Source organism: Stegostoma tigrinum, chromosome 21 (assembly GCF_030684315.1).
Source record: "Stegostoma tigrinum isolate sSteTig4 chromosome 21, sSteTig4.hap1, whole genome shotgun sequence".
Classification (NCBI taxonomy): domain Eukaryota; kingdom Metazoa; phylum Chordata; class Chondrichthyes; order Orectolobiformes; family Stegostomatidae; genus Stegostoma; species Stegostoma tigrinum.
This window is the reverse complement of record NC_081374.1, coordinates 20,122,221-20,150,098: the sequence shown is the minus strand read 5'-3', so window position 1 is coordinate 20,150,098 and position 27,878 is coordinate 20,122,221. Positions and strand designations below refer to the sequence as shown.

The 27,878-nt window shown below is 39.8% G+C and overlaps 1 protein-coding gene across 2 annotated transcripts in view; it reads left to right on the top strand.

Annotated features, from left to right (window-relative positions):
- Window positions 1–27,878, top strand: part of LOC125462786 (plexin-A2-like) — a 440,661-nt gene that overhangs the window by 289,843 nt on the left and 122,940 nt on the right. For both annotated transcript variants that reach the window (XM_048553162.2, XM_048553161.2), the window contains 4 exons: window positions 5,876–5,972; window positions 9,058–9,172; window positions 16,331–16,531; window positions 20,689–20,785. In XM_048553162.2, the coding sequence (XP_048409119.1) occupies window positions 5,876–5,972; window positions 9,058–9,172; window positions 16,331–16,531; window positions 20,689–20,785 (510 nt within the window). The remainder of the gene's footprint in view (window positions 1–5,875; window positions 5,973–9,057; window positions 9,173–16,330; window positions 16,532–20,688; window positions 20,786–27,878) is intronic.

Below are 27,878 nucleotides of genomic sequence, written 5' to 3'. Positions count from 1 at the left end.
GGCCTCAGTTGACACTTGGTCATTATTAACAACATTTGTCATGCTTGAAAATTGGCACCTTCCTCTTTTTTAACTGGGTGATTAAAGGTAGCTCAGTGTGATTGTGAAGAGGAAGTCCAATCCTTAGAGCTTCTCTTGAATTGTTGATCACTCAGCACTCTTCCTGGAAGAAGAGCTTCGATGTAGGTCACATTGCCAGAAACTACAAAGTGGATAATCACTCTGGCTAACTGTCAGTGTAACTTTGTAAATTATTCTAAGAAAGAAACAATTCAGGATGAATGGACATGATTCTGTCGCTTGTTTCTACAGATCCAAATGTATTGTCTGGTCCACAAAAAATATTTTATTAAAATTTTATTCTTCTTTAAACACCAGGAAAAAAGGTACGAGCAGACTTGCTTTTTATGAATACACCGCATTTTTGGAACATGACATTTGGGTTCTCTGATTATGTCCTTCATTCTTTCATCATGGAGAAGGATTCATATTTGAATATTACTATTTTGAGCATTTTTATGGTTTTTACTCTAAAGAACTCAACCATATTTTGAGATCATAAGCCTTGCCAAGAGGAGAAATAACTTACCTTTAGATACCAACTTATCACATTGTCAGGATGTTCCAAGGATCTACACAATTAATTAATCACTGTAGAAATGAATACTGTTGCAATGTAACAAACTTATCTGTGCAAGGCCTTGCAAATGACAAATATGAAGAATGAGCTGTCAAGTTCTTTAGTTCTTGTTAGTGAAGGCATAATGGCCAGACCACCAGGAGACCATTGTCCTCTGAATAATTCACTACAACTTCCGTGTTCACTATGTACCTGTGCCCTCAGCAGAATGTAGAAAGAAACAGAGGTAAATCAGTCCCCTGGATATCTCAACAATTAATATCCTTCAATCATTCATTTCCCATAGCTCCCTGAGTGCTCTATTCATATCACTATCCTGCACATTAAGCATTTGAATCTAAACTGTCTTTGCACCTTTTCATCTGCTGATCTTGACTGTGTCCTATGACTCTACAGGTGGAACCAACTCTGTCAGAAAGGGGCTAATTTAGTTATTCACTGAAGAATCTTCCTTGATCCTTCTCCAGTTCGAACAATCCCAGGCTCGTTAAACTTCCTAAATTGCCTTCATCCAGGTTCTGTTTGGGTGTTATTTGACATATCATATTAAATGTACCTACAGAAGTGAAGTGCTGCCTCAGCAATACATTGGTGTGTCATCTTTCTTGACTCCGGGCATTAAATCCACAGCCAGGTGACTCGGGTGGGAATGTTGCTAACAGATTAAAGCTGGCACTAACCATGTAGCAGAAGTGTTTACCTAACCAGAGGCCACTTTTGAAAAGGTCAAGTGGGGCATTCAGGAAGCTCTGAGAATAAGTAAATAAAGTATTAAACTAATGAAAATGAAAAGGAGGCTGGACTAAGAAAATGACTAAATGGAAATTAAATCTGTTTGCTTAACATTTTGGAAATGTACATAGGCAAGAGGTCAATGTTACTGTTGCATTTAAAAACATCCCCTCCAGATATGAGAACAATTATTCCTATACAGGAATTAACTACCATGTTAAGTAGCCTGGAATTCCCTGAAGCTGCTCGCAGCCAAAGCAAACTAAAGTTTACTCAAACATTGCATTACCAGTGGGCTGGTATTTATTTTAATTTTGTGGAGGCTTTTGCCTTGTTTCAGACAAAATTAAGATGAAGTAGAGAGCTAGAAGTTTTGTGATGACCTAGTCTATTAGATTACTATAACATTTTATCAGAGGTAACTGTTTTGTGGTACAGTCTCCTCTGTTATGTAGAGGATGCAATGGTTTGTAGTACTTTATCCATTACAATTCCCTTCCTTGGGACATTACTAGAGAATCATTGATCTCCAACTGAGTCAGCATCTGTTTGTTTACGTCATTTGAAAGCGAGAGCCTCTGCTAGTGCAGCACTCCCCAAATGCTGCATTGAGTTTTGATTATGTGCCTCAGTCTGTGTTGCACCTCCAATTCCACAACATTCTAACCAACAGTATGTGTGTTAACAACTCAGCAAGGGTGAAGCTGGAAATTGAATACCTTAAAAGTTGTTTGGCTGGGGGAGAAAGGTGCTACTAAAGTCATATTGATAGCACCAAATGCAGCTCATTTTCAACATGTCCTCAGTCTGAAATGTTAACCTACCATGACTGTTGGAGCAAATCAGCAGGGAGGAGTTCCTGAGGTGAGTAGCTCACCTCCAGACAATCACGCTCCCCCCCCCCCACCCCCTCTGCCGTAAGCTCAAGCCAGGAATGTGATGGAATACTTTCCACCTGCCTGAGTGAGTGCAGCTCCTAAACCAGTTTGAGGTTTGACATCATCCAGAACAAAGCAGTCAGTTTGATAGGCGTCCAATCCATTCGGCATTCATTCACTCCACCACCAGTGGTAGCAGAGTTGACCATTTACAAAATGCTTTGCAGCAACTCATCAGGGCTCCTTCGACAGCACCTTTCAAACCTGCTAATTCTACCACCTTGAAGGACAAGGGCAGCAGATGCTTACAAGCGCCATCACCTGCAAATTCCCCTTCAAGCCCCACAGCATATTAGCTTGGAATCTGGTTTACATTCCTTCACTGTTCCTGAATCCCCAACTGTAACCCTAACCCTAGAAGTCCCTCCCTGCACTACAGTGATTCCAGAAAGCAAATCGGCACTACCTTCTCAAAGGCAGTTAGGCATGAGTAATAAATGCTGTGCTGGCTGGCAAGGCATATGTCCCCAGACGTATTTTTTTAAAATAAAATAAAGATTATAAAACCAAAATACACTGTTGTCATTGTGTTGAAGATTCTTATTTTGCACAAACATTCAGTCAAAACTACATAACCCTGCAAGAATGCAATTGTAAAACAAACAATAGAATGAAATCTGAAAATTAAAATTCCCTGTAGTTCAGTAAACCATGAAATCCAATTCCTGACCTCAACGCTGGGTGTGCTTACTGAACAAATAACCAATGTTCCCACCAGTTAATATTACAGCAGTTCCCAGCAGTTTTGTTTTCTTGATCTTTCCACATCTGTTTGTTGTCATTTCTCTTTCAGTGTCTTTTTCCAAGAGCCTGTCTCTTTTCTCGAGTTCTTTTCCTTTTTCATTCTCTCCCACTCTTTTCCTTTTCATTCTCAGTCTTGAGTTTCTTCCCATTTGTTTCATTTCACCTCTTCCACTCATCTTTTAGTGAGCCTCTCTTTCTGTCTCATCTGTTTACATCTCTCTCATAAATCATGTTTTTTTTAAATCACATCTCTTTCACATCAACAGCCACAATATAAAAGATCAGTGTCATAAATGAGCAGTTGACAGAACTTTGCTTCTCAGGTGGTAGAATATATTTCTAAATCCTCTATCTTTAACTATTGCTAAGGGAAAGAAGCGGCTGAGAATTTAATGCAATCATGTTGAAACAAATTTGAGACAAATTACTGTAGCTTCTCATTAATCCAACAGCACTCATGATTTGACAAGCCCAGAGCTATAGTTTTATTGAGTACTATTGAAATCGTACTGTGGTACACTTGGTACCTTCCCAAATTTGTATTTATGATCAGGAACACGTCGTTTGATAATTAGGAAGGAGAAAACTGTACATGGGAACATCTTAAATTAATTGTAGACTATTAGACACAGTTTTGATCATCACTGTATTACATACCACCAATTGATTTGTCACTTGTCTAATTCAAGGTTCTTTCATTGGTTAACAATTAGCATTTCACGTTTTGGCCAACACACTTGGCTTTTGAACAGATAACTTGTTGAGAATGCACAAAACAGACAGGGGAATTTGTGCCTAATCTGCATATGAAGAGAATCGGATGATGTACTGGTAATTAACATCATGTTTGTCTAAAAAGTTTGGATCTTGCAAGCTAAGATGATTTGGACATTTTTTGCACTTGGACAGGAGTGGCGGTTTCGGTTTTCTTAGATTATCATAGGGATTGTTATGGGCTGTAATGTCTGGTGGAGGTAAAGGTAGTAAAGGTCATGGTAAAAATATCATTATCTAGAACAGCAAAGTCCTCTGAGGTAACATCCAAGGTATCACCAAGCAGGTCATTTGCATCTTGGCTGACCGTGGATGCATTAAACGCATCTCCAATTCCTGTAGAGGAGTCCTGCAAGCTCTTGTAGGTTTACATGGAAAATATTAAGAAGGATTCTCTCATTATTCAAATGAAAAAGATACTTAATTGTTGGCTCATGGATATATTGGATATTGTAAAAATCGAAATGATTAATTAGTAAAATAGTCAAGGTTATTGCCTGAAAAAAAGAAAATGATGAAAAATAAATCAAAACTGAGAAGTTGATTCTAAACCTGAGCCAGTTTTTGTGGTCCAAGGAAGATAATGCAGCACCAAGTGTGTAAGAAGTATTCAGCACTTTCAGACCTAATGTATTTTTAATCCTGGGCATTATTCAAACATCAGAGTCAGAGCAGGTGCTAACAGGCAAACCACATTGCCAGGCTTCAGCTCTATTTCAGTGATGGTGAAGGGAGTTCAATATGTGGTAGGATACCACATTGTAGGGTCTGATGTTTTCTATCACCAACTTCCAAAAAACAGTCTCTTAGGACATCAAGTTACAAAAAAACCAGATCACACGATTGTATAATTCAAAAGCATTAATTTGCACAGCAAGTGAACTTTTGGCTTTCTGACTGTTTGTTTGTTTGTTTCTTTTTTCTTGAAAGTTTTATTTCTCAAAATACATTAAAGAGTCTTCACAAAAATACGCTTGGAGTGTACACCATAGCACCTGGCCATTTAGCCAAATAAGTTCACGGTAGTGTTTATGCCTCACTACTTCCCATCCTCCTTTACCTGACTAAATCTACAAACCTGTCTATTCCTTTCACCTTCATATTTTTATTGAGATCTCCCCCAGTAACATTGGTATTATTCCCCTGAACTATTCACTGTGAGTAGTGTGTTCCATGTTCTTACCACTCCCAGGATAAAAAGTCACTTTTGAATTCCTGAGATGGTAGGAACTGGAGATGCTGGAGAATCTGAGATAACCAAGTGTAGAGCTGGATGAACACAGCAGACTAAGCCGCTTGGCCTGCTTTTTTCATCCAGCTCTACACCTTGTTATCTTACCTCTGAATTCCTTATTGGATATCTTGGCGACCGGATTGTATTGATGACCTCTAGGTTTGCTCTTCCCATCGAGTGGAAATGCACCCACAGTACTCCATCAAAATCTTTTGCTACGTTAAGGACCTCCATTAGGTCACCCTTGCTTTCATCAAAAGAAAGATATTGTCCATCTTTTCTGCTAAACTATTAATTGTTTCTGCCTCAGCAGGCCAGATCACCGGACTTTTATTGGGCTAAAAACTGAGCAGAGATGAAGTGAGGCATTATTTTTCTGTTAAATTGAGCACTTCTGCTGATCATTTAAAGGTTGACTGGAATAGCTTTCTGAAGTTGTAGCATGGGTGGAACATCTACCAATTTTGGTGACTTAAACGTTTGTGCAATTGTCTGCAAAGCGTCGCAATTTATGCCACCTCTCAAGATGTGCTGCCTAGCAGGTACCTCTCCTGAAATAAAAACCAAAAATGTTGAAAATGCTGTAGTTCAGCAGCATCAGGGAAGAATGAAATAGAGTTAATATTTCAGGTTAAAATATTTCTCATCAGCATGTTTACCTTGGCTTCTAATGAATGCTAATGATTTTCTAGCAGCAGGAACTAGCTGAAAACCTATTTACTTGGTTAATTTAAAATTTTAATAAGGTAAACAGATTTGAAGAACATAATATTTGCTTAAGTACATGTTGACTAAATGCTGTGTTCCTCTTAGATTGGATTGGGGTGAGCCTTCAGCTGAAGTCTAGAGAGACTGGAAAGATGTTTGCCAGCACTGAATTTAAATTCTTCAACTGCAGCGTTCATCAGCTGTAAGATCAATTTCTGTTATGTTTTTAAACATGATTTATAAGTGTATAAACTCTTGTTGTACTTTAAACCAATGGCCCATGGCAGCTCAGTCTATGCAAATCTTAGACTAATTGTTCAAAAATGTCTGATTTATCTGTGCAATGTGCAGGTGGTATTGTTGAGACCTTCAGTCATTAGCAGATTGTGCGTACATCATTAGTTTGTTTTTTGCAGCATGATTGTCTCTTTATTTGGTTGGTGGTGATATTGATAAAAGAACAATAAATGAAACTGATTCCATTTGTAAACAGCAATTTGAGAGAGAAAAAAATCTTTTTGAAGCATCTAAACCCCCTACTTATTGATTACCAGCAGGAGCAGAGAAAAGAGCTTGTTGCACCTTTATAGCATCTCCTGGGCAATGAACCAGTAACAATCACTGGCAAAGCGACTCCCGAAAAGCAAAAAATTAGCATGAAACATGCAGTAAATGTGTTTACTATTATTGCTGCTAAAAGTAGCCTTTGGTGAATGCATTTTTGTGTGTTGATTGAATTGTTTTAAAGGCCTCCCTCCAAGTATACTACACTTGCTGTCCCAGTCCAAAGCAGAATTAAGGTGCAAGTGAAATTCTTGTACTGTTTACTCATTCATCTGACCCCAGGATCACCACCACCACCATGTGCTGTCTGTAGGAACAAAACTACGAATCAGAGGGCAGCCGCAAGAATGCTATTGCAGTCACTCTGAATGTGACTGTATTTTCGCAATTGACAATATCTGCCAGATTAGTCCTCTTGAAATGTACATTTGTATGCTGGCCATATACCTTAAATTATCAATTTACTGTGAATAAACATGAGCCATTGAGCATATTCAAAGCATAGACAAATTTTTGGAATAAGTGGCGATTGCCAGAGGGTAGAATTAAATAGAAGCATGTCCATGGGTCTTATTGAATGATTGATCAAGTGCAAAAGTTTGAATTGCCTGCTTTTGCCCTATTTCTTATATACCTTGATATCAGGAGCATTTCTCTCATGTGGAGCTTTGCCCACCAAGGGCTGAAATCATTTTCACTGGATCAGTCTAACCAGCAGATCCATGAGACATGCATGTCATCAGTCCAGCCTAGATTTGGATCCAGATCCCAGAAATAAAAGAGCAGACTGTATCACCAACTTCTCCTTTTGACATTGTTCTCTATATGAAATTAACACACTGTATAATAGTTTATTTTTCCACATTCCACATAGCATCTGGTTTTGTTCACCCATCAACTGCTTGTATCACACAACTAGATATGGTGCTCACACTATTCTATCCCAAACATGATTTTCTCCCATTCATATGTCAAAACGTATTGATATTTATGGATAAATTCTCAATGACACACCTCTCAATAATTTTCTAACAAGTCAATATCTAAATTCTTGCTGGTCTAAGTTCAGTCAGATACTTAAAATAAAAACCTGATTTAACTTGATATCAACTAAATATCTGCATTACTTAAATATATGAATTAACAACAGCTCCCTCTATAGACGATGGTTTTAACCAAGGGACAATCAATAATATCCTATTCAGATGTCCCTGCCAGTGTATCTGCTGACTGACTTGTATCAGCATAATGCTTTGTGGAAATTTAAAGAATTATCTCTTGTGTATCTCTGAACTTAAAGAAATTCTTAGGTGTTTCCTGAGAAACACTTGAGAAATTAGAGCAGATGTGCGTAAGGCATTATCTTGTTCGTTGTCTTTAATGCTTGTCATAAAAAATACATGTATCTGTGTATCATATTTAATGGACGTATTTAATTTGATCAAATATGGCTAAATGCCAAAAAGTAGTGTTATTGTGATTGATGTCTCATTCCAAATCACCTCATCAATGAGGATCCAAATTAATTTCCAAGCCATTCTTGACTAGATTGCTGTTTCCAAATGAGTGCTAATTTTGTTTCGAATAATTGCTGTCTGGAAAGTTCATATAAAGCTGATTTTCTTTTCCACCTCAGTATGAAGCAGTTTCACTTCTGATTTCTTGCTGCATTGTTCCTGACAATGTGTATCCAAGTGTGTACAAGGAACATTGGAAGTTGTAATTTAAAAGCTTTTCTTCAATTAAGTATAAATTGTGTGCAGTATTGTTTAGCTATTCCATGCTGGATAGATTATATATTTAAGTGTATGCTGCAGTGCAGAATGCCTTTTGCCAACTTACGAAAAATTTAGACGTGTTCAAAACCTGTGCTCTGCTAGAATCTGTAATCATTTAGCTGTGTTGAAATTTCAAGCTACTGAGTAATGTAAAGCTAAGATGTTGATTGCTGTAGTGAAAAGCTCGCTTCAAATAGACGATGATATCTGTACCTCAGATCACATCTAACTTCATCTCCCAGCAGCCAACTTAGGGGAGGCAAAAGTGGCATTATTGCTGGACTGTTAATCCAGTGACCTGGATGACATTCTGGGGACCCAGGGACCCATGATAGATAGTGGAATTTGAATTCAATAAAATATCTGGAATTAAGGATCTAATGATGACCATGAATCTATTGTCGATTGTCAGAAAAACGCACCTGGCTCACTAATGTCCTTTAGGGAAGGAAACTGCCATCCTTACCTGGCCTGGCCTACATGTGACTCCAGACCCACAGAAATGTGGTTGATTCTGAACTGCCCTCTGGGCAGTTAGGGATGGACAACAACGCTGCCTAGCCAGCAACATCCTCATCCCATGAATGAATATTTAAAAATCCAAATATTGAGGGGGGGGAGAAAGGTCTACAGTATGAACAAATACATCTTGAGAAACCCATGTGATCATACATTAGTCAGATGTTAAATATCTGCTTTGGGGTACTGCTGTTTTGTGTGCTATATGTAATAAATTTGTAAACCATTTCTTTATGTATGGATTTCCAATTTTGTTCGTAGGAAAAAGAACAAACCTCACTGCTACTTGGTCTCCTAGCTCTGGTTAAGATAAATTTGACTGTTCTGATGCATTTTGGCCAGAGACCACACATATCACAGAGGTTTTTTTGCTTCTTTGTAATCTGTATCTTTTGCTGCTCATTTGTTTTTGTCTTTCTGCCTCAGGTGTCTATCGTGTGTGACTAGTGCATTTCGCTGTCATTGGTGTAAATATCGAAATCTTTGCACTCATGATCCTAGCATTTGCTCTTTCCAGGAGGGACGGGTCAATGCATCAGAGGTAATGAACTCTCATGTCATTCTGTGAGAAACACTTTCACTGTCTCTTGGCATATTGGCTTATTTAGGGACGATTGAATATAGCTACCTATTGAAGATAATTTTATAGGATGTACAATAGTATTATCAATGTTTGGAAGCTCCTGCCATGGCGTTTTATGTTGGATACCTTAGGATCTTTAGTCTGCACATTAACCAAAGATGTTTCTGTGTGGTATGAATCCAGCGACTATAAATGACTCAATGTCAGTGCACAGAGCAACTTGACAAAGCCCTGCTCATTCTGTAATGAATACTGGGACAGTCCAGAAGGTAGAAATTGTAAAGATTGAAGATCTATGATAATGCACTAGGCTGTTTTATTTGACCTGTTTTGATGTGAACCAGTGATCCATAAAGAAAAAAAAAATCTGGCTAATGTATCAGGTTTGTGGTTAGATCCAACCCCCGCAGGAAGAGAACAACACTGGGCTATGAGTCAGCTCTCATAAACTTAGCTACAACATAATACAGAGGAGGAGTGGTAGAGGTCTCTTGCCTGACCCTCCTTTCGACTCCAGGCAAATACTGTGGGAACATCTAATGCTGGGGAAACAACGAAGTGGATGCATGAGCATTTGTGTATGATATTAGTCATTGTGTTTTTCTTTCTGTTGCTAGTCTTGTAAGGCTGTGGTTTCCATGATAAACTAGGACTTTGGGAATTATTCTATTCAGGTGAACCTACCCTGTTTGTTGATTGGCCTGTTAAGCCCTTGATTGTCTCAGGCTTTCTCGGCAGTCAGAAAGTATTATTGCGCATGAGAGAGTTGTAAATATGGGGAAGGAGGTCTTGATTCAAAGTAAGACAGAATTCTAAGCATTTTGCAGCTTTTGGAAGGATTGTTTAGAGTCATGGTACTCTGTTTGGCTTTGGGGTTATTTGTGGCTTAGTTCCTCTTCACCTGTGACCCCTGTAGGATTTTTTGCTCCCTGGGCCTCTGGGCTTCCTTTCATAGTCTCCCAGCTGTAACTGTTAACTCAATAGACAGTGCGTTGTTTCCTCTCCATTACTCATTTTACAGCAAATGCAGACAAGGAGATGCCAACAGACAATGCTGTTTCTAGACATAGACACTGTATTTATGTAAAATTGGTTGAAAACCGGGGAACGTCACTCTCCTGGCAGCATAATGCAAATAACGTACAGTCCTGTTGCATTACATGCTCAATGAACTTGTCATAGTTTTATCTGGCCAACCAATGTAAACTGGGATTGTTTCTTTACAAAAGTACTCAGTAAATCTACATATTATTTTTAGTGGATGACAGACAAATGAAAAACGGAATGCAGAAGTAATGATAGGCAGTCCTATAATTTCTGGTTTATGATAAACAGAGTTTGTCTTAGCCTGAATGCATCTAACATTTTGTAACTGAACTGTTGCAATCATTAAGAGACATAAGTAGCAACATATATAGAACATGAAAACATTTCAATGAGTTGTTTCTTAAAGCTCTAATCAGTAAAGTGTAATGAAAATAGACCTCAGTATCTCCAGGGAGGCATAAAGGGAGAAAGGGAGGCCAAAATCAGACACACAACCTAGCAAACATACCTAGCAGATACACTGACATTTGAGTTGAATCACAAGAAATTTGCCATTTTCCTTGCACGTTTAAGCTGACAACTAGCCAGGTTGAGCCAATTCTGGTTGGTAAAACCAGTGGCAGCAAACAGCAACTAGGGGACCTTGTTGACTGCAAGCTTTGATGAATGAAGCAGGGGAGGGTGGGAGGGATGAAGAGATATCTGCTGCAGTGGGGTGGAGAAAGTGTGTGATGCCATAAGGGGCTGGAAGGAAGAAACCAAATGTGCCAGGGCTAGAGAGAGGCAGTGGCTTTCAGAGAAGCATTTGACTTTCGACAACTTTCTGTCACCGAAAATAAATGAAGGAAGTGTTTAATATCGAGTCCAAAGCATCTGCCTTTAGGTTTATTTACCATAGTATCTATTTAAGTACGTTAATTCTCACAATAACTGTGTCAAGTTACTGTTCATTTCAAAACTTCAGAATTCTAACAAAACCAGAAACTGGTCAATTTGTGAGTTGCAACACTTGGTAACCAAGTGCTGAAAGTCCTTTCACCATTCAGAAGATGAATCATATTCCACTAGGCACTTGCTAATCTCACTGTAATTAGTTACTGAATGTGGGGCTGCACCTTTTAGCACTCAGGATTAATGTTATTTTATCAACTGACAGATGTTCTTGTCAGTTATATTAAAAGAGTAGGGTTACTTTTTTTTCTGGTGAGCCACATACTGCCCAAATATAACTGCATTTTTTTTTTGATTTCCTACCCTTGTCCTCCCACTATGAGCTGGATTCGCACACTGTACTGTTAACAGAGCAGAGGGGAGAAGGTCATTGTTATCTTAGCTTTGCTGTCAGCAGTGGTTGGTGTTTAACTCTTTTTTTTTAATCAGCATATGCTTTAGCCCAGTACAGTCAATAAGGTTATTTCAGAAGCAAACTGAGAGTAAGAGTGGGAGACAGCATTTATATTACCCCTTTTAACCTAAGTGCCTTGAAACTCTGCGCTCTCAGATCCAGCCTTGACTTTGTAATCAAACCCGCTGACAAAGGTGATGCTGTTGTTTACTGGCATACTGACCACTACCCTGCAGAGGCTGAGGCCAGATCTCAGCCACCTCCTGTTATCTCCCCCAGTCCGTATCTCCACCATCAAACATCAAAGCTTTTTTTTCACGTCTGTCACTAACGTCCCCTCCGCAGACCTCCAACCCCCTGTAGCCCGCTTCTACCGCCTGCCTAAAATCCGCAAACAGGACTGCCGTGGCAGACCCATTGCTCCTGCTTCACAGAACTTTTCTTCCTCGTGTTTCTCCACCTGTCCCAGTCTCTTCACACTTAAAGCATCAGGAAAACTACAAATTTATGTTAGTTTCAAAATTTCCAGTTTGCTGGCATCAGCTGGTTCCTCTACCATGGGCGTGAAATCCCTCCACTCATCTATCCCCCACTGGGATAGTCTTCAGACTCTCAGCTTCTTCAATGGAAGAAGATCTAAGCCTTCCCCCTCCTCCACCAGCCGCCTCCACCTGACCAAGCTTGCTCTCACTTTGAACAACTGCTCCTTTTAACTCATCTCATTTTCTCCAGATGGAACTGCCCTTGAACCAATCCTACACCACTCCCTCCCTCACCCCACTTCACCCCCAACTACAATTCACAACTCTCCAGTACACTGATGACATCAACAGTGCTGCAGTGGTTTCTTGTCTGGAATTGGAAAAATTTGTCAAATTTGCTTTCTGTTTTGTCTTTCCCTCACCTTTTCCTGGTCTATCTCTGACTCCTTCCTTCCCTTCTCGATGTCTCTGTTTCCATTACAAGAGACAGATTGCCCACTGATATCTACCACAAATCGACAGATTCCCATGGTTATCTTGGCAATACGCCCTCATACCCTCCCTGTAAAGACTCCATTCCATTCTCACAGTTTCTCCTCCTTTGCATCTGTTCTGATTTTGCCACCTTCCACACAGGGACCTGAGACATGGCTACCTTTCGCCTCAGCTGACGATTCCCCACCACTGTGGTTAACAGGCCCCTCAGCCATGTTTGACTCATCTTCCGCATTTCTGCCCTCACCTGTTCCCTTTGTTCCGACAATCCCTGGACCTCATTTTCCATCCCACCAGCCTCCACAACCAAAAGATTATAAGCCACCCTTCCTGCCACCTCCAGTGGGATGCCACCACCAGACACATTCCCCTTTTTGTCAGCGTTCCACAGGGACCATTCCTTCTGAAACAGAATAACCAACCTATTGTCAATGCTTCCCATTAGCATTATTGAACATCTGTTTGTGTCTTTGGCTTACTGTCAGCAATCTCTATTGAACACGAGTTGATGACAGCTTGACTGAGCTTTAAAATCAGTGAAACCTGTGTAAACTCCCTAAACTCAGAAACTTATGTATAGACATGAATAAACTGCTTCTTAGCATATACAAGAGGCACAGCGATACCATTTGCAACAGTCAGTTAGGAGCAATGGACAGCTTTCAATGTAGTAGCTTATAACTTCGAACACAGCCTGCTGGAAAGCTGCTGATTTGTAACATTCTTTGAGTTGCGATCAATGGCTTTCACTTTCAGCTTGCTTCCTGTTCATTGCCACATTTTCTTGGGGCCCATCACTTACATGAGGTCAGAATATACTGGTCAGTGCAAGATGGTACTGAGACTTGTGAAACAGCAGGAGCTGTTTACCCAGTATCCAAGCTGGAAGATAAATCATTCTACTTTTGGCTTTAAACACCTTTGTGGCTCTCTACCAAGACGAGTTGATTTGGACGTAAGTTGTAAAAAAATGCACGCATCTAACAAAGATATTTATTTCACAAATTCCATTGCCATCTTGTGCTGATCTGCATGCACTAATCTCACCAGCCTCCCAAATCAGGGCAAGTGTACAGGGAAAGGAACTGAAGAGGTTGTTCATTGTCCCAGTGCTGCAGCTACACACTGTTTCAGTGGATGCTGGCAGCTCCTATCCCCCGACCTACTATGATCATCAACATTACCTTGGCTTTTGGCAGAAAACTCATTTCTTTGAGGAGCTTAGATTTTGGAATGTGCAACTGAATGATTACCCCATGCCTTTCTGCCTACAGAGTGGTGGACTGGCCTGAGATCCCAGCTATTGCCAGTTGTGCTGTAAGCTCATTGCTCAACCAGAAAGCTACTGTATCTTTCCTACATGTAATATGACCTGTTGTGTTTTCTTTCCCAAATGTTCTCCATCTGTTCCAAAAGACTCATCTTTGGAAACTTCTCTTTACTGACACGTCCTATCATCAAGTTGCCTCTTTATTGTTTGTCTTGTGATTCGTGTAATTCTGATAAGTGGAACTGAGAAAGACAGTGCGTTACTGAAATTACACTTTGCTCCATGTGAGAAGGCTTTGTAATGAAACAAGAAATCAGACTGTGAAACTGTGAAGTGAACAGAGCTGGTAGTATGTGGGAGGGGGATTCTTAGCATTGTTGCAGTGGATTAGGTACTGATCAAAATTTCAGCTGGTTCTACAACTTGTTGGGAAAATATTTAGTACAGGTGACTCTTTTGATAAATAATGTCACCTGCAAAAAAGCCCAATTATGCCAGTATCTGAGGTGAATACCATTTCCAAATTTCACAATTTTGTTTTTTAAAGCATCAGAATTGTTTGTAGTATTGATATTTACATAACAGCAAGAAAGAGAGAGATTTGAGCTCATTTTTGTTGGAACTGTAACAGTTAACAGATGTGTAGAGAACCATCTCAGTCCTCCATTATATGTTTCTTCTAGGCTAGACAACAAAGTGCAAATAATTAAGCAATTCATCCTGTATGTTACTGACAGTTATTTCGATCTATAGATTTGTCAATCGTTGCTCTTGCATGAAATCTACTTTTATTTCAATTTCACTGTTACTGAATTTGAGTAAGTGGTTCAACCATCCACTTATCTTAAACTCAGACCGATGAAGTGATTTAAGGTGTTGGCTGGACGTTTCAGTCACAGATTCTATAATCAGTTAAACGCTGGTGGAGATGAGTGAATAGTGACTGCTGGTGAGTTGCTGATGCCTCTCATTGTCTTGTGTTCCACTGTAAAATGGTTACTTAATCGATATGTTGATGATTTAAGGTATGGTATTTTATTCAACTTTAAATGATCTACCTTTTGATCTGAAAGAAAAAGCTGCAAAATTAACCTTTGATTGGAAATTTGTGATGTACTTTCAATGGCGTGTTTTTTGTACAAGCAGAAATTATTGATATTTTTTAACTTTTGAAAGACCATGGAAGAATATGGCCATTTTTTATAAGTAGTTTAATACTCTTTCTTCATTCTTTAATGAAAAATAACTCAAATACATTGGTGCTTGCTAGTGACTTGCATAGCCCAAGAAAGATGTGCAGGTTAGGTGAATTGGCCATGCTAAATTTCCCATAGTTTCCAGGGCTATGTGGGCTAGGTGGATTAGCGATGGGAAATGGAGGGTTTCAGGCATAGGGTGGTGGGGCTGTGGTCTGGGTGCATTGTTCTTTGGAGGGTTGCTGTGCACTCAGTGGACCAAATAAATTCCACACTGGGAATTCTATTCCATGATTATATAACATTGGTGTAATTATTCAATAATACTTTGACACGTTCTCTCTTTCCAGACACGTAGCTTTGCAATGATTCCTTGCGATTTGCTTTCACATCATAAAGTCTGTACGGCACCCTGAGAGCTGGTATCATTTGTCCTTTTTGCAAGTGAGCCTTATTTTCAAAATAGCTGTTGTATTCACTGAACATTTTCCCAACAGTCTGTTCAATGAATGAAATTACTTCAATACCTAATCAACTACAATAGTGTTAAAAATCCCCCCTCCCTTTCATCAGCATGCAGCTCTGTTCACTTCATAGTTTTAAGGTCTATTTTTTTTCATTTCATTACAAACCCTTCTCACATGGAGCAAAGGTGACACATTATGACAAGATATTATTCAACAGTAAGTACCTTTGTCTACAAGAATTCAGATTTGTACATTAGGAAATCACTTACATTTATAATGTGGTGTGTTGCACATCCAGAATGCTTATTAGGAGAGAGTCATGTTAAAGTGTTATCATGTATTATATCAACAATCATGTCACTTAATGTGCAAACAGCAAAAAGCATGAATGACATGGTAATCTATTTTCTAACTGATATAAAAAGGTTGACCATGACTTTGGGAGAACTCATTACTTTATATAGTGCTATTAAATATTCTCAGAGGCAATTGAACTAATAAGTGAAGCTTTGTTTGTCTTATCTGAAAGATAGCATGTATAATATGTTCGTTCTTTAGTACTGAAATGTTAGCGTTGGTGATATGCTGGAGTGCGTGATGCTTGAAGCTGCAATCTCTGACAGACAGGTGCAAAGCTGCTACAAACTGGGCAAAGCTGCTACAAACTGGGCCAATCTGATGAAAATGATTGGCATTTGTCCAAGTAAGATTGTCATAGAATCCAGTCGCCTTCATCCCCAAGAGTACCTTGTTAAAAGCACAGAACTACTTATCAAGCTAACTTTGATTTCTGTTTTGATCCTTTCCCATTTAGGATTGTCCACAGCTGGTGCCCTCAGATGAGATTCTTATCCCAGTTGGAGAGGTGAAACCAATCACATTAAAGGCACGGAACCTGCCACAGCCGCAGTCTGGGCAACGGGGATATGAATGTATACTCAATGTACAAGGAGTAACCCAACGAGTGCCAGCTCTCCGATTCAACAGTTCGAGTGTTCAGTGCCAAAACAGTTCGGTAAATAGATAATTTGTCTCTGTTGACTGGATGTATTCAGTTTGTAGTCATGCAGAAGTTAAGGATAAGTCAGATTTTAGTCTAGATATTGTCACAGCACACCATATTAACTATTGATCTTTCTGAAGGGATGGCCATGCTCCTTTATAATCTACAAGAGATTAATTAAATTGGAATCTCTTAAAACTTGAACCAACTTTGTTCACTAGATTTAACCATAAGCCGATTATGTTGAATAAACAAATACCTTTCTACTCTGAGGAAGGGTCACCGGACCCAAAACATTAACATGGATTTTTCTTCACAGATTCTGCCAGATCTGCTGAGCTTTTCCAGCAATTTCTGTTTTTGGACGTTGAATAAATGACAGCTTCCAATTGTCTGTTACATGGAAACTAATAAAGAATCTGCTGTGTTGATTAAGTGCTAATTGTGTGGTTTAGGTGTAATCAAGTACAGGAGCCATAACCCATTAGAAAAGCAAAAGCTGCAGCATTAAATTTTAGTAAAAACCAATAAGATAAAGCCATCTATGTCATCATTTTGTTGTGGATGCTATCTGAAACGTTTTTTCCAATACAGGGGAAGGAAGTTTTGCTTTGATGTGGATTAAAGATAAGAATATAATTCATTAATTTTTCAGAAAACGTTAAATATTTTATATAGTTACATCAATTAATTGCTAACTGGCCAATTAATTTTGCAGTTATAAGAGAATACAATGAAAGATGAATTAATAAGTTAACAATACCTTAATGCTTATATCAGGATTTATGTAATGTTCATAAACTAAAAATAACCGATTGGCAAAAGTTGAATTATGTGCCAATTAAGCATTTATTCAGAAACTACATCCACCCTTATTTTAACAGCTTCAGAAACATGACATAGTCTGTTCATATTTCATCCTTTTGTAGAATTTCAGAAGTGTGCAACTCCTTGCCTTGCCAAATTTTTTGTTTATTTTGCACAAGCTGGTGTTTTATTACTTGATGTTACTCAGTTGCTGCTGCTGATTTAGTCCATTTTCAGTTTGATGCTAAATCAAAGAGATAATTGGTGAATGTTGTATGTCTGGATCAGAAATATCTATGCAATGGGAAATAGTTTGATCAACAGTACATCATTGCTTTGATAAGATTGGCTTAATTCAGAACTGAATGCTAACAGTCAGAGAGTCTTGTGATTGACAGTACCCGGCAATCAATCAAAACACACGTGTGATTGACAGTCTATTCAACCAAGCTTTAACATGTCAGTCATTGTTAAGAGTGTTTTAAGTATCAGAGAGACAGTTAAGCTTTTCATTTCTATGTGAGATTAGACACTCTCTTTTCTCATCATCGGTTTTGTTATTGTCAGACATTTCCTTCTCAGCAATGAGATTTGCAGATATGATTGCTATTTCTTGTGTTTGTGCTCTTCTGATCACAAATGATGTCCTTCTGACTGATCAGTCAACAGTAGCTCTATTTATATTTTACTTTGTTAAATCAAAATCTAAGGCGAGAAAAAATGTAATAGGTTAAAATTCAGACTTAAACCTGGTTGGAGAATTGAATGAGTTGGTTGAGACTTTGTGGAAAGTGACAAAGCAGAGGAATTTATAGAGGAATGGTCCAAAGTTGGGCTCAGATAGGGAAGCTCTGCCAACAGGAGGAAGGGAGAGGGGGATGCAGTGAAAAACAAAATCAGAAGATCACAGGGAATTATGGAGAGAGACACCGAAGTAAAATGCAAAGCTACATTAAAGCCATCGAGGGATTTGAAGGTGGATTTTTGTCCTGAAGTAAAATGCACTAAAGAGACTGGGAGGCAAAATGTATCAGAAAGGCAGGAATGAGTGAGGCAACATGTCTGTGGAATACTGTGGGGCAGGTTGCCTTTTAGTGGTTTGGGGTTAACAAGGTCATTGTAAGCTCGCAAGTATGACCTTGAAGAACTCTAACCTGGAAATGTGAGTAAATGTTTTGCAGCTCAGAGGCTAAACTAAGGTCAAAGACAGTCAATATTGCAAAGGTAAAAGTGACTGACCTCCATGATAAATAGAATGTGAATTCTCTTCCTTCTGGAACAGAATGCTAATTGTTTGCATGGTTTGGTCAGTATGACTGTGTGACTAATGAAAAGGGATAGAATATTTAACAGTACAGCAGAGTTTATCAAATGAGCAGAAACCTACTCCTTCCTCCTAATTTTCTAATCACGTCTGTGTCCATGTTTCCTCCCGTGAAAACTACTAGAAAGTCTGAGAGCCCAGCTGTTCTGGGGTTGGGGAACATGATGGAGAGATAGCTATCATCAAAAGTTGACTGCGATATTTTAAAAATATGTATTATTAAAACCATTCTGCACAGCCAGGAACATGTGCACACAGCACTCGGTTACCTCAAAATTGCCCTGGAAAACGTAGCTGTAAATGTACAGAGTAAAAGTGTGCATGTGTGTGTTTAAGGTAGCAAATTCTAAGTGGTAGTCTGAGAGAGCTTCATAGTCTGTTAAATAGTCTTTGACCTGCATGTACTACAAGTGGCTGATGGCCTGGCCTGACAAAGCAGTATCCTTTGAAAAGTCTGTAGTTGCAAGGTCTAAAGCTTTATACTTGTACAAAACAGGCTTTCAAAGAACAGAAGGCTACTTCATCAAGAATTACAATAGCAGAGAGGTGTGTAATTATATGGGGCACTGACATAGCTTCTGAAATAGAATTCTTATCTTGGATTTAACTAGATGTGCCCTATCAGTCTGTGTCGTTCAAAGGGTGGCAGGGGCACTGAAGGCAATAATAGGAGAAACCAAATTCTGTTATCAGCAACTGTCAGCTTTCAGGACTTTGCAGCTGAACTGAATTCAGGATGAGTCACACATACTCAATATAAACTGAGTATGGGCTGATCTAGGATCATTCTTCTAAGGTTACCACCTTTATTTTAAATAAGGTCATTGAGTTACTGTGTGAACGTAGCATTTGTGATTAAATTGTTGGAGGACTTTCTCACAAATAAATAAGAAGTGAATAACAGCACCCATCTGCACTTTTTTGTTTGGTTGAAGGAGGCTTTGTTTTAAGGATGAAATTAGCAAGTTTTGCCAATAATTCCTTCAGTGTCTTAAGCCGTACACATCAGAAGGATTCCAGAGTGACTTCTAGTTTGTGCGAAGTTTATAAATATTCAGTGCAGTGTCAGTAAAGGTAGAACTGTTGGTATTCTTATGAGTTATGGAGGGTAGAATGGCTGCAGTTTCTATTAGTGACTTGTATTTAGTGACACGGACATTATTGTCATATAATAACGTGTAACATATTAAGAATCACATTTGTAGCTTCACAGTAGTAATGTTCAAAATTATCTACTTCCTGTGATGAGGTGTGTGCTAACTTTCAACTGTACTTAGAACATAGAAGTAGATGACGGTGTAGACAACATTTGAAGTGATGACTATGAATTCCAAAGATGAGATTTGAAGAACAGTTGATCCCTGAGCTTCAAACACACAACTTGTTGCTGTGATTGACCATTTTCCTGTTGAGCTATCAAGCTTGTCTTGTGTATTGTGAACAGCTAAACAAATGACCCAAAGGAGGGCATTGATGCTTCTTTCACCACCTTATTGGAGCTATAGGTTGGACTAGCGATTCTTATTACCATGGCTGAAAAAGAAACTGATCGCCAATCAAACGATGTTTTTTTTATAGAGGGGGAAACCATTGCTTTTGGCATTGCAAGGTAGGGTTCAACTGCTTTACCATCATGTGAATCCCAGCCTGGAAAGGTTCACAAGTCCCCTTCAGAGAGCAGGCTAGTTTAAAGCCAAATTAGTGTTGAAGCAGAGATTGGCTGTGCTTGAGACTATCGTGTTGCTAGATGAATTCAACAATTTAACCGTAAGGCTGAGTATAAGTTCACTTAGTATGGCAAAGTGTTTTTTCTAACATGATTTTTTTGTTCTGGCAGAATAAAGACTTTGGGCAGATTAATATGACATACTATAAACAAGAAGAAAAAGTCATTATAATGTCTGTGATCTCTGCTATCATCTACAACAGCCACTTTGTTTTAAAATAAGTTAGAATGTTTGAATTACCAAATTTGGTTTTAAATATATTATTAATGAAGTATCAAACTTGTGTGTGTTTTTCTCAACTCTTATTTCAGTACCACTATGATACAATGGACATCAGCGACCTGCCCATTGAGTTTTCAGTGGTGTGGAATGGTAACTTCATCATTGACAATCCAGCAGACATCAAAGGTATACGTACAGCCAATATAAGCATAAGCTCCTTCTAACTCTGCAGCTACCTTTCTGGGATCAAAGATGCATTTTACTCTGCAGCTCACAGTTCCGTGGGCCAGGGTGCCATCCATGCCAATGTGACACACGCTTCAAGGGAGGGAATGTAGATTTCATTGGAGTTTGAACTTACCAGTCATAAGTGTGGGGTTTGGTGGTTCTTGGGTACTGTACTGTGAAAACATGGTGAAAGAGCTTTCCCCAACATGCTGCCAGTGATTTAATTCCAAAATATGCATAAGTATGACATGTGAGGTTTCTCCACAGGGAACTAAGTGGTCTGCAATTTGGATCTAGACGCTTAACATTATAAAATCACAATAACACCCATCCTTTACTAAAATTCATTCCATAGTTCATTTTTTTCTTGTGTTGCTCACATATTGTGGCCTGAAGCAGGTTTATTTTGCTACAGAATGATTTGCATTAAATAATCTCTCTTGTGCACAGTTCGAATACTTTTGTTTCTCACACCGCCAACAAAGTATCTACACTCTGAAATGCAGGACCCTGAATTTTATGAAAGTATCTCTTACCTAACTGGAATCATCAGTGTTAATTATATGCACCTTGCTTCAACTTAAATTTCCTGCCCGTGCACAATGACCCACTGGCAGACTGTTGACTCTTCCTAAAGCTCTTGACAATGCAACATAACTCTGGACTGTTTTAAAAACAATATATAGGATTGATATACTTGTCTTGCTGCCAAATATTTTCCTTAAATTTTTGGGTTTTTTGAGTAAAATGTTTTCTGCTGTTTTTGGGTGATACCTCTCATTGCTTGTATGGGATAATTAATTCGGATTCTAGTGTTATGTTTCAGGTCTAGTCTCCATGCCATGTTAATATTTCTGGAATGATGGCATCAGGTGTGAGACACAATGGTTCCAACTTCCTACTGAATATGTTGATGTGGAAAAAGACAACCTCTAACTGCAAATACTTGTTGATCTTTGGTGCAACCAAATGATAATGCTAATTAGTCAGCACCACTCATTTCTCCTTGTAAACAGCTTTCTACACCCTGAATCCAATATTCATTGGTTAGAACATGTTGACTTATCTTAGTACACTGTAAACTGATGCAGTATTTGAGTATATGACATCTTTGAGTACAAAAATGCAAAGCAGCTCGGTAACCTGTAGCCTTAGAAAATCTACCTTTTATTTGAAGTTCACACTTGTTCCGAAAGTGAGTTGTGAATACTGATATTCTCCTTGGAGATAAAAGGCCCCTGTCAGTTTTTTTTTGTGTTTAACTTGCAAAACATAATACTGGTAAACATATTTCAAATACAATAGGGCTGGATAGCGAAGTTTTGAAATTGACAATAGAACCATTAGATGTTTTACGTATTACTACGTTATTAGGTTTCACTCTGTGCTAAACAATACCTGCTGTTCTGTAATGTCTTTGTATAATGTACATCCCTCACTTTAACATTTTATTAAACTGCTTTCTCTCTGAATTCCGAAGCACTTTTAGTGTCTGAGAGATCTGCTTAATTTTGCCATGTCTGAGGAGAGTACCCATTCTTTATGCAAGAAGGAATACTTTGCTTCAGAATGACAACATTGATTTTAAAATGGCAGACAAAATTAATTTGTGTGTTTTTGTTATGTTAATGAAATTATTGGATAATTTTTATATATTCACACCTTCAACATAGGTAATATTTCTTCCTCTTAGACAAACGAATGCAATGCCAAAATGATTTATAAACAAACTCCTATACGGAGACTACCAGTGTGCATATGGATGTTGTAAAGATGTTCCTTTGGAATGTCTGACCCTGTCCTCTAATTTTTCTTCGTGACAATTTCAGTTATATCAGTTTTATGACTAAATACTAAATATCGCCAGAAAACATACAAATACCCAATTAGCTAACTTGAAAAATGGGACAATACCAGCAAGGTAGGATTTAATTATTCAAATGATATACAATGTGATTTTCTGCTTTTGTGGAAAAGATTGTTTCTGATGAAGATGAAATTTGACATGTAGACCAGGAAGGTGAGAACCTGAATGCCCTAATTTTCAAAATGACTAACACGCTACTGCTTTAGGATTAATCAGTTCCTATTATATTATCTGATGGTATTGAAAGGAGTCTAAAAGACTGCTGTATCAGAGATAATGGGAACTGCAGATGCTGGAGAATTCCAAGATAATAAAATGTGAGGCTGGATGAACACAGCAGGCCAAGCAGCATCTCAGGAGCACAAAAGCTGACGTTTCGGGGGTGCGCCGCCTCTTGCTCCACAGAGGAGCTCGAACAGTTCATCCACTTCACCAACACCTTCCACCCCAACCTTCAGTTCACCTGGGCCATCTCCAGCACATCCCTCACCTTCCTGGACCTCTCAGTCTCCATCTCAGGCAACCAGCTTGTAACTGATGTCCATTTCAAGCCCACCGACTCCCACAGCTACCTGGAATACACCTCCTCCCACCCACCCTCCTGCAAAAATTCCATCCCCTATTCCCAATTCCTCCGCCTCCGCCGCATCTGCTCCCACGATAAGACATTCCACTCCCGCACATCCCAGATGTCCAAGTTCTTCAAGGACCGCAACTTTCCCCCCACAGTGATCGAGAACGCCCTTGACCGCGTCTCCCGTATTTCCCGCAACACATCCCTCACACCCCGCCCCCGCCACAACCGCCCCAAGAGGATCCCCCTCGTTCTCACACACCACCCTACCAACCTCCGGATACAACGCATTATCCTCCGACACTTCCGCCATTTACAATCCGACCCCACCACCCAAGACATTTTTCCATCCCCTCCCCTGTCAGCTTTCCGGAGAGACCACTCTCTCCGTGACTCCCTTGTTCGCTCCACACTGCCCTCCAACCCCACCACACCCGGCACCTTCCCCTGCAACCGCAGGAAATGCTACACTTGTCCCTACACCTCCTCCCTCAACCCCATCCCAGGCCCCAAGATGACATTCCACATTAAGCAGAGGTTCACCTGCACATCTGCCAATGTGGTATACTGCATCCACTGTACCCGGTGCGGCTTCCTCTACATTGGGGAAACCAAGCGGAGGCTTGGGGACCACTTTGCAGAACACCTCCGCTCAGTCCGCAACAAACAACTGCACCTCCCAGTCGCAAACCATTTCCACTCCCCCTCCCATTCTCTAGATGACATGTCCATCATGGGCCTCCTGCACTGCCACAATGATGCCACCCGAAGGTTGCAGGAACAGCAACTCATATTCCGCCTGGGAACCCTGCAGCCATATGGTATCAATGTGGACTTCACCAGTTTCAAAATCTCCCCTTCTCCTACTGCATCCCTAAACCAGCCCAGTTCGTCCCCTCCCCCCACTGCACCACACAACCAGCCCAGCTCTTCCCCCCCACCCACTGCATCCCAAAACCAGTCCAACCTGTCTCTGCCTCCCTAACCGGTTCTTCCTCTCACCCATCCCTTCCTCCCACCCCAAGCCGCACCCCCAGCTACCTACTAACCTCATCCCACCTCCTTGACCTGTCAGTCTTCCCTGGACTGACCTATCCCCTCCCTACCTCCCCACCTACACTCTCTCCACCTATCTTCTTTACTCTCCATCTTCGGTCCGCCTCCCCCCCTCTCCCTATTTATTCCAGTTCCCTCTCCCCATCCCCCTCTCTGATGAAGGGTCTAGGCCCGAAACGTCAGCTTTTGTGCTCCTGAGATGCTGCTTGGCCTGCTGTGTTCATCCAGCCTCACATTTTATTATAAAAGACTGCTGTATCACTTTGGAAAGTATGAGCCAACTGCTGTCCCTATTATTTTGTTGCCCAAAAGGAACACTCAAGCCTTTCACCAGGCGTTCTTCTCTTGTGTGACAGACAAAAGACAGGGAGTTGACTCAAAATTTATCAAACAAGCATTTCTTTATTTAACCCTTTAGATACTGATACTCAATATAAAACATACATACATTTACTTCCTACTTCATCTAACTTAATTTCAACTTTAACTCACCATTCAACTTCACTTTAAGTCTAACTTCATTCATATTTAATGCTAACTTTAACTTCAAAAGTTTGACTTGAAATAAATACCGCTCCGATTTGAGTGAAGTGGCCAACTTTGCTCTCAGTGTAGGCCCTGCCTCGTGGTTCTTTGTCTTTTCTGAAGATGACGTCAAGACACATGCTTCTCAAATGTTGGTCTCACTCCTGCAAAATCCTTTGTTCCACTAAGATGTGTTCTGTTTCTGAAATATTTCTGGCACTCAGAACTCTGAATTGACCAAACCGTGATCGCAATATTCAATCCTAGCTTATGGAGTTTACTGCTTAACAAGTCGCAGTTGTTTATACAGTGTAGAGCTGGAGGAACACAGCCGGACAGGCATCATCAGAGAAGCAGGAAAGTTGACATTTTGGGGTCAGGACCCTTCTTCAAAAAGAAAAAAATGTCAACTTCCCTGCTCTTCTGATGCTGCCAGCTGTGTTGCTCCAGCTCCACACTGTGTTGTCTCTGGCTCAAGCGTCTGCAGTTCTTGCTCTCTCCCGAATGTCTATACCAAGTCATAAACAGCCACATTCCATACTTCATGTAAGGTAATAGCTGTGGCAGTATGTCTAGCAAACCACCATGACATCTCCCTTAATTGGTCAACATAGGAAACTGCACGTCACAGCATACAGGACAGGTCACAACATGATCTGGCTACAGTTTTAACCTTAGTCAGAGTTTAACCTAGCTTGACCAAAGTTCCCAGTATGCTTGATTGTAACTTGTAGCCATTTTTCCTTCTGGCCACCTGACCACATTATTAGATACAGACTTTGGGAAGCAAACTTAAGAAATATAAATTTGAGCATGCTGCACATAGATGGTGAAGCCAGTTCTGATTTGACCATGTCAAGCATTGTCCCATTTTCTTGCAAAATTACCAACTACTCTAGGATCCTCTAAAAGGATAAACATAACCCAACATACTTTTTTCTCTGCAACCAAACATGACCTTTAACATGTTTTCATTGAATGCACCTGCCTTTCCTTGAATATGAAGTGTGAGGAGCTTATAGATCTTCCATTTGGCCATATTACTCTTTACGACTCTTCCCTTTAATAGCCTTCTGTAGACAAGGACGGGTTTCTACTTGTATCTTGATGAAGCATACACCTTCCTCTACATTTTCACTATAGATCACAGCGCTGCTTCTGAGATATTCATGCTTGAGTGAATATAATTTTCTCCAGCTAAACATTAAAAAGACATAAACCATTATATATATCCTCCGACCACAAACTCCGTATCTTTGCTGCTTGACTAATTTCAGCGTCTGTCTGCTCTAGGGCTTAACCTGACTGCTTGCAACTTTGGTGTCCTGTTTTAGCCTAATCTCTCATCTTCTCTACCTCTACTTGTCCCTATTCCTTTCTCAGCCCAATATCCATTGCATGTATTGTTCATATTTTTGTTAATTGGACTCAATTCTGCTAAGGTCTTCCTGGTTGACCTCATAGCCTCCCTCCTGTGAATGCAATAGATGATTCACACCCAGATTCTATCCTGCCAAAGACCCACTCTGAATCATCCATGGTCTTGCTGATGCATACTGCCATTGCTGTGTTTAAACTTCTCCTTGCTTTCACCTCTCACTGTCTCTAAACCTGTCTTCCCTAATACAATGCCAACCCCACTTTCCCACAAATGCCTCATTCCTTTCAAGAAGCTCCTTGTATGATACCTCCTGCTTTCTTAACTTGTGGTCATGCTTCAGTGGTGTAGCTCCTTTACTCCGGAATTGTTTCACCATATTCTTTTCCACACCCCACACACCTTTATTTCTTGCTTCTGTTAAATCTGTTTTGGATTTTTGGTCACATTTTCTTCGCCGCCTTTAGACCAGTATCTCGTGATTCGTCGTTATGCTGATGTGATGCACCTAAACATTTTTTTTAAACAGTGAAACCAATGCATGAATGCAAATAATGGCTACCAAAAGCTGTAGCCCATCACTGCATATGCTGCCTTGAATTTTATTAAGTCATAGATTTCCATTGCAGTATTGGTTTATTGAGGAGGCATAAAAAGTAAATACAATTATGTTGCAGATTGAATAAAAGCTTTTCTTAATTAATGTGAAAATATGAGGGCTTAAGATGCATCTTAAAAGTTGTTAGTGCTGATAAAGTTTTAGAAATAAAGTGGCAGATGGTATCTGTAGCAAGAGTAATGATCTTAGCAGTATTTTTGTAAACCTTTTCCAATGTCATAACATTTTTCTCAGCATGAAGGCAACACTCCCCATCTCTTCCCGCCTACATCAGTTGAACAGTGTCATTTTACCAGTATATCTTGATTGTTGATCCTGCACGTCACCCATCTACTTCCTACATTGAAATAAAGTGAGCCCTTGCCTAAGTTTGTTTATCACAAATCTTGCATTCAAGGCAGAATAATGTATCAAATGCCTGGGACCCAATGTAAATATGGGCGTCTGGTAGCACTTGTTACAATGCAGAACACTTTCATGGAACGTTGGGAATTGTAATGAATTGTAGACGTGAGGTGTGAGGGACGTTGAATGGTCTTCTTGACCAGAGCCCCTAAGAATTCTTAATGCCATATCGCAATTGAGCTGGAAACCTTTCCCTGCATATCTGATTAGAATTTTGTTTATTCATTCATGTGATGAGAGCATCACTGATTCGGCAACATTTATTGCCCATCTCTAATTGTCCAGAGGACAGTTCAGAATCAGCCACATTGCTGTGGGTCTGGAGTCACATGTAGGCCAGACCAGGTGAGGATGGCAGTTTTCTTCCCTAAAGGACATTGGTGAATCAGATGGGTTTTTCCAACAATTGACAATGGGTTCACAGCCATCATTCGACCCTTAATTCCACATGTTTGTTGAGTTTAAATTCCACCATTTGTCCTGGTGGGATTTGAACCCGCGTCTCCAGAACAGTATCTGGCTCTCTGGATTAACAGTCCGGTGATAATACCACGAGGTCAAATGTGCTCATCAATTTGGTGGTCAGAATATCAAATCCCTGTGTCCCATTTACTCTAACCCGATTTT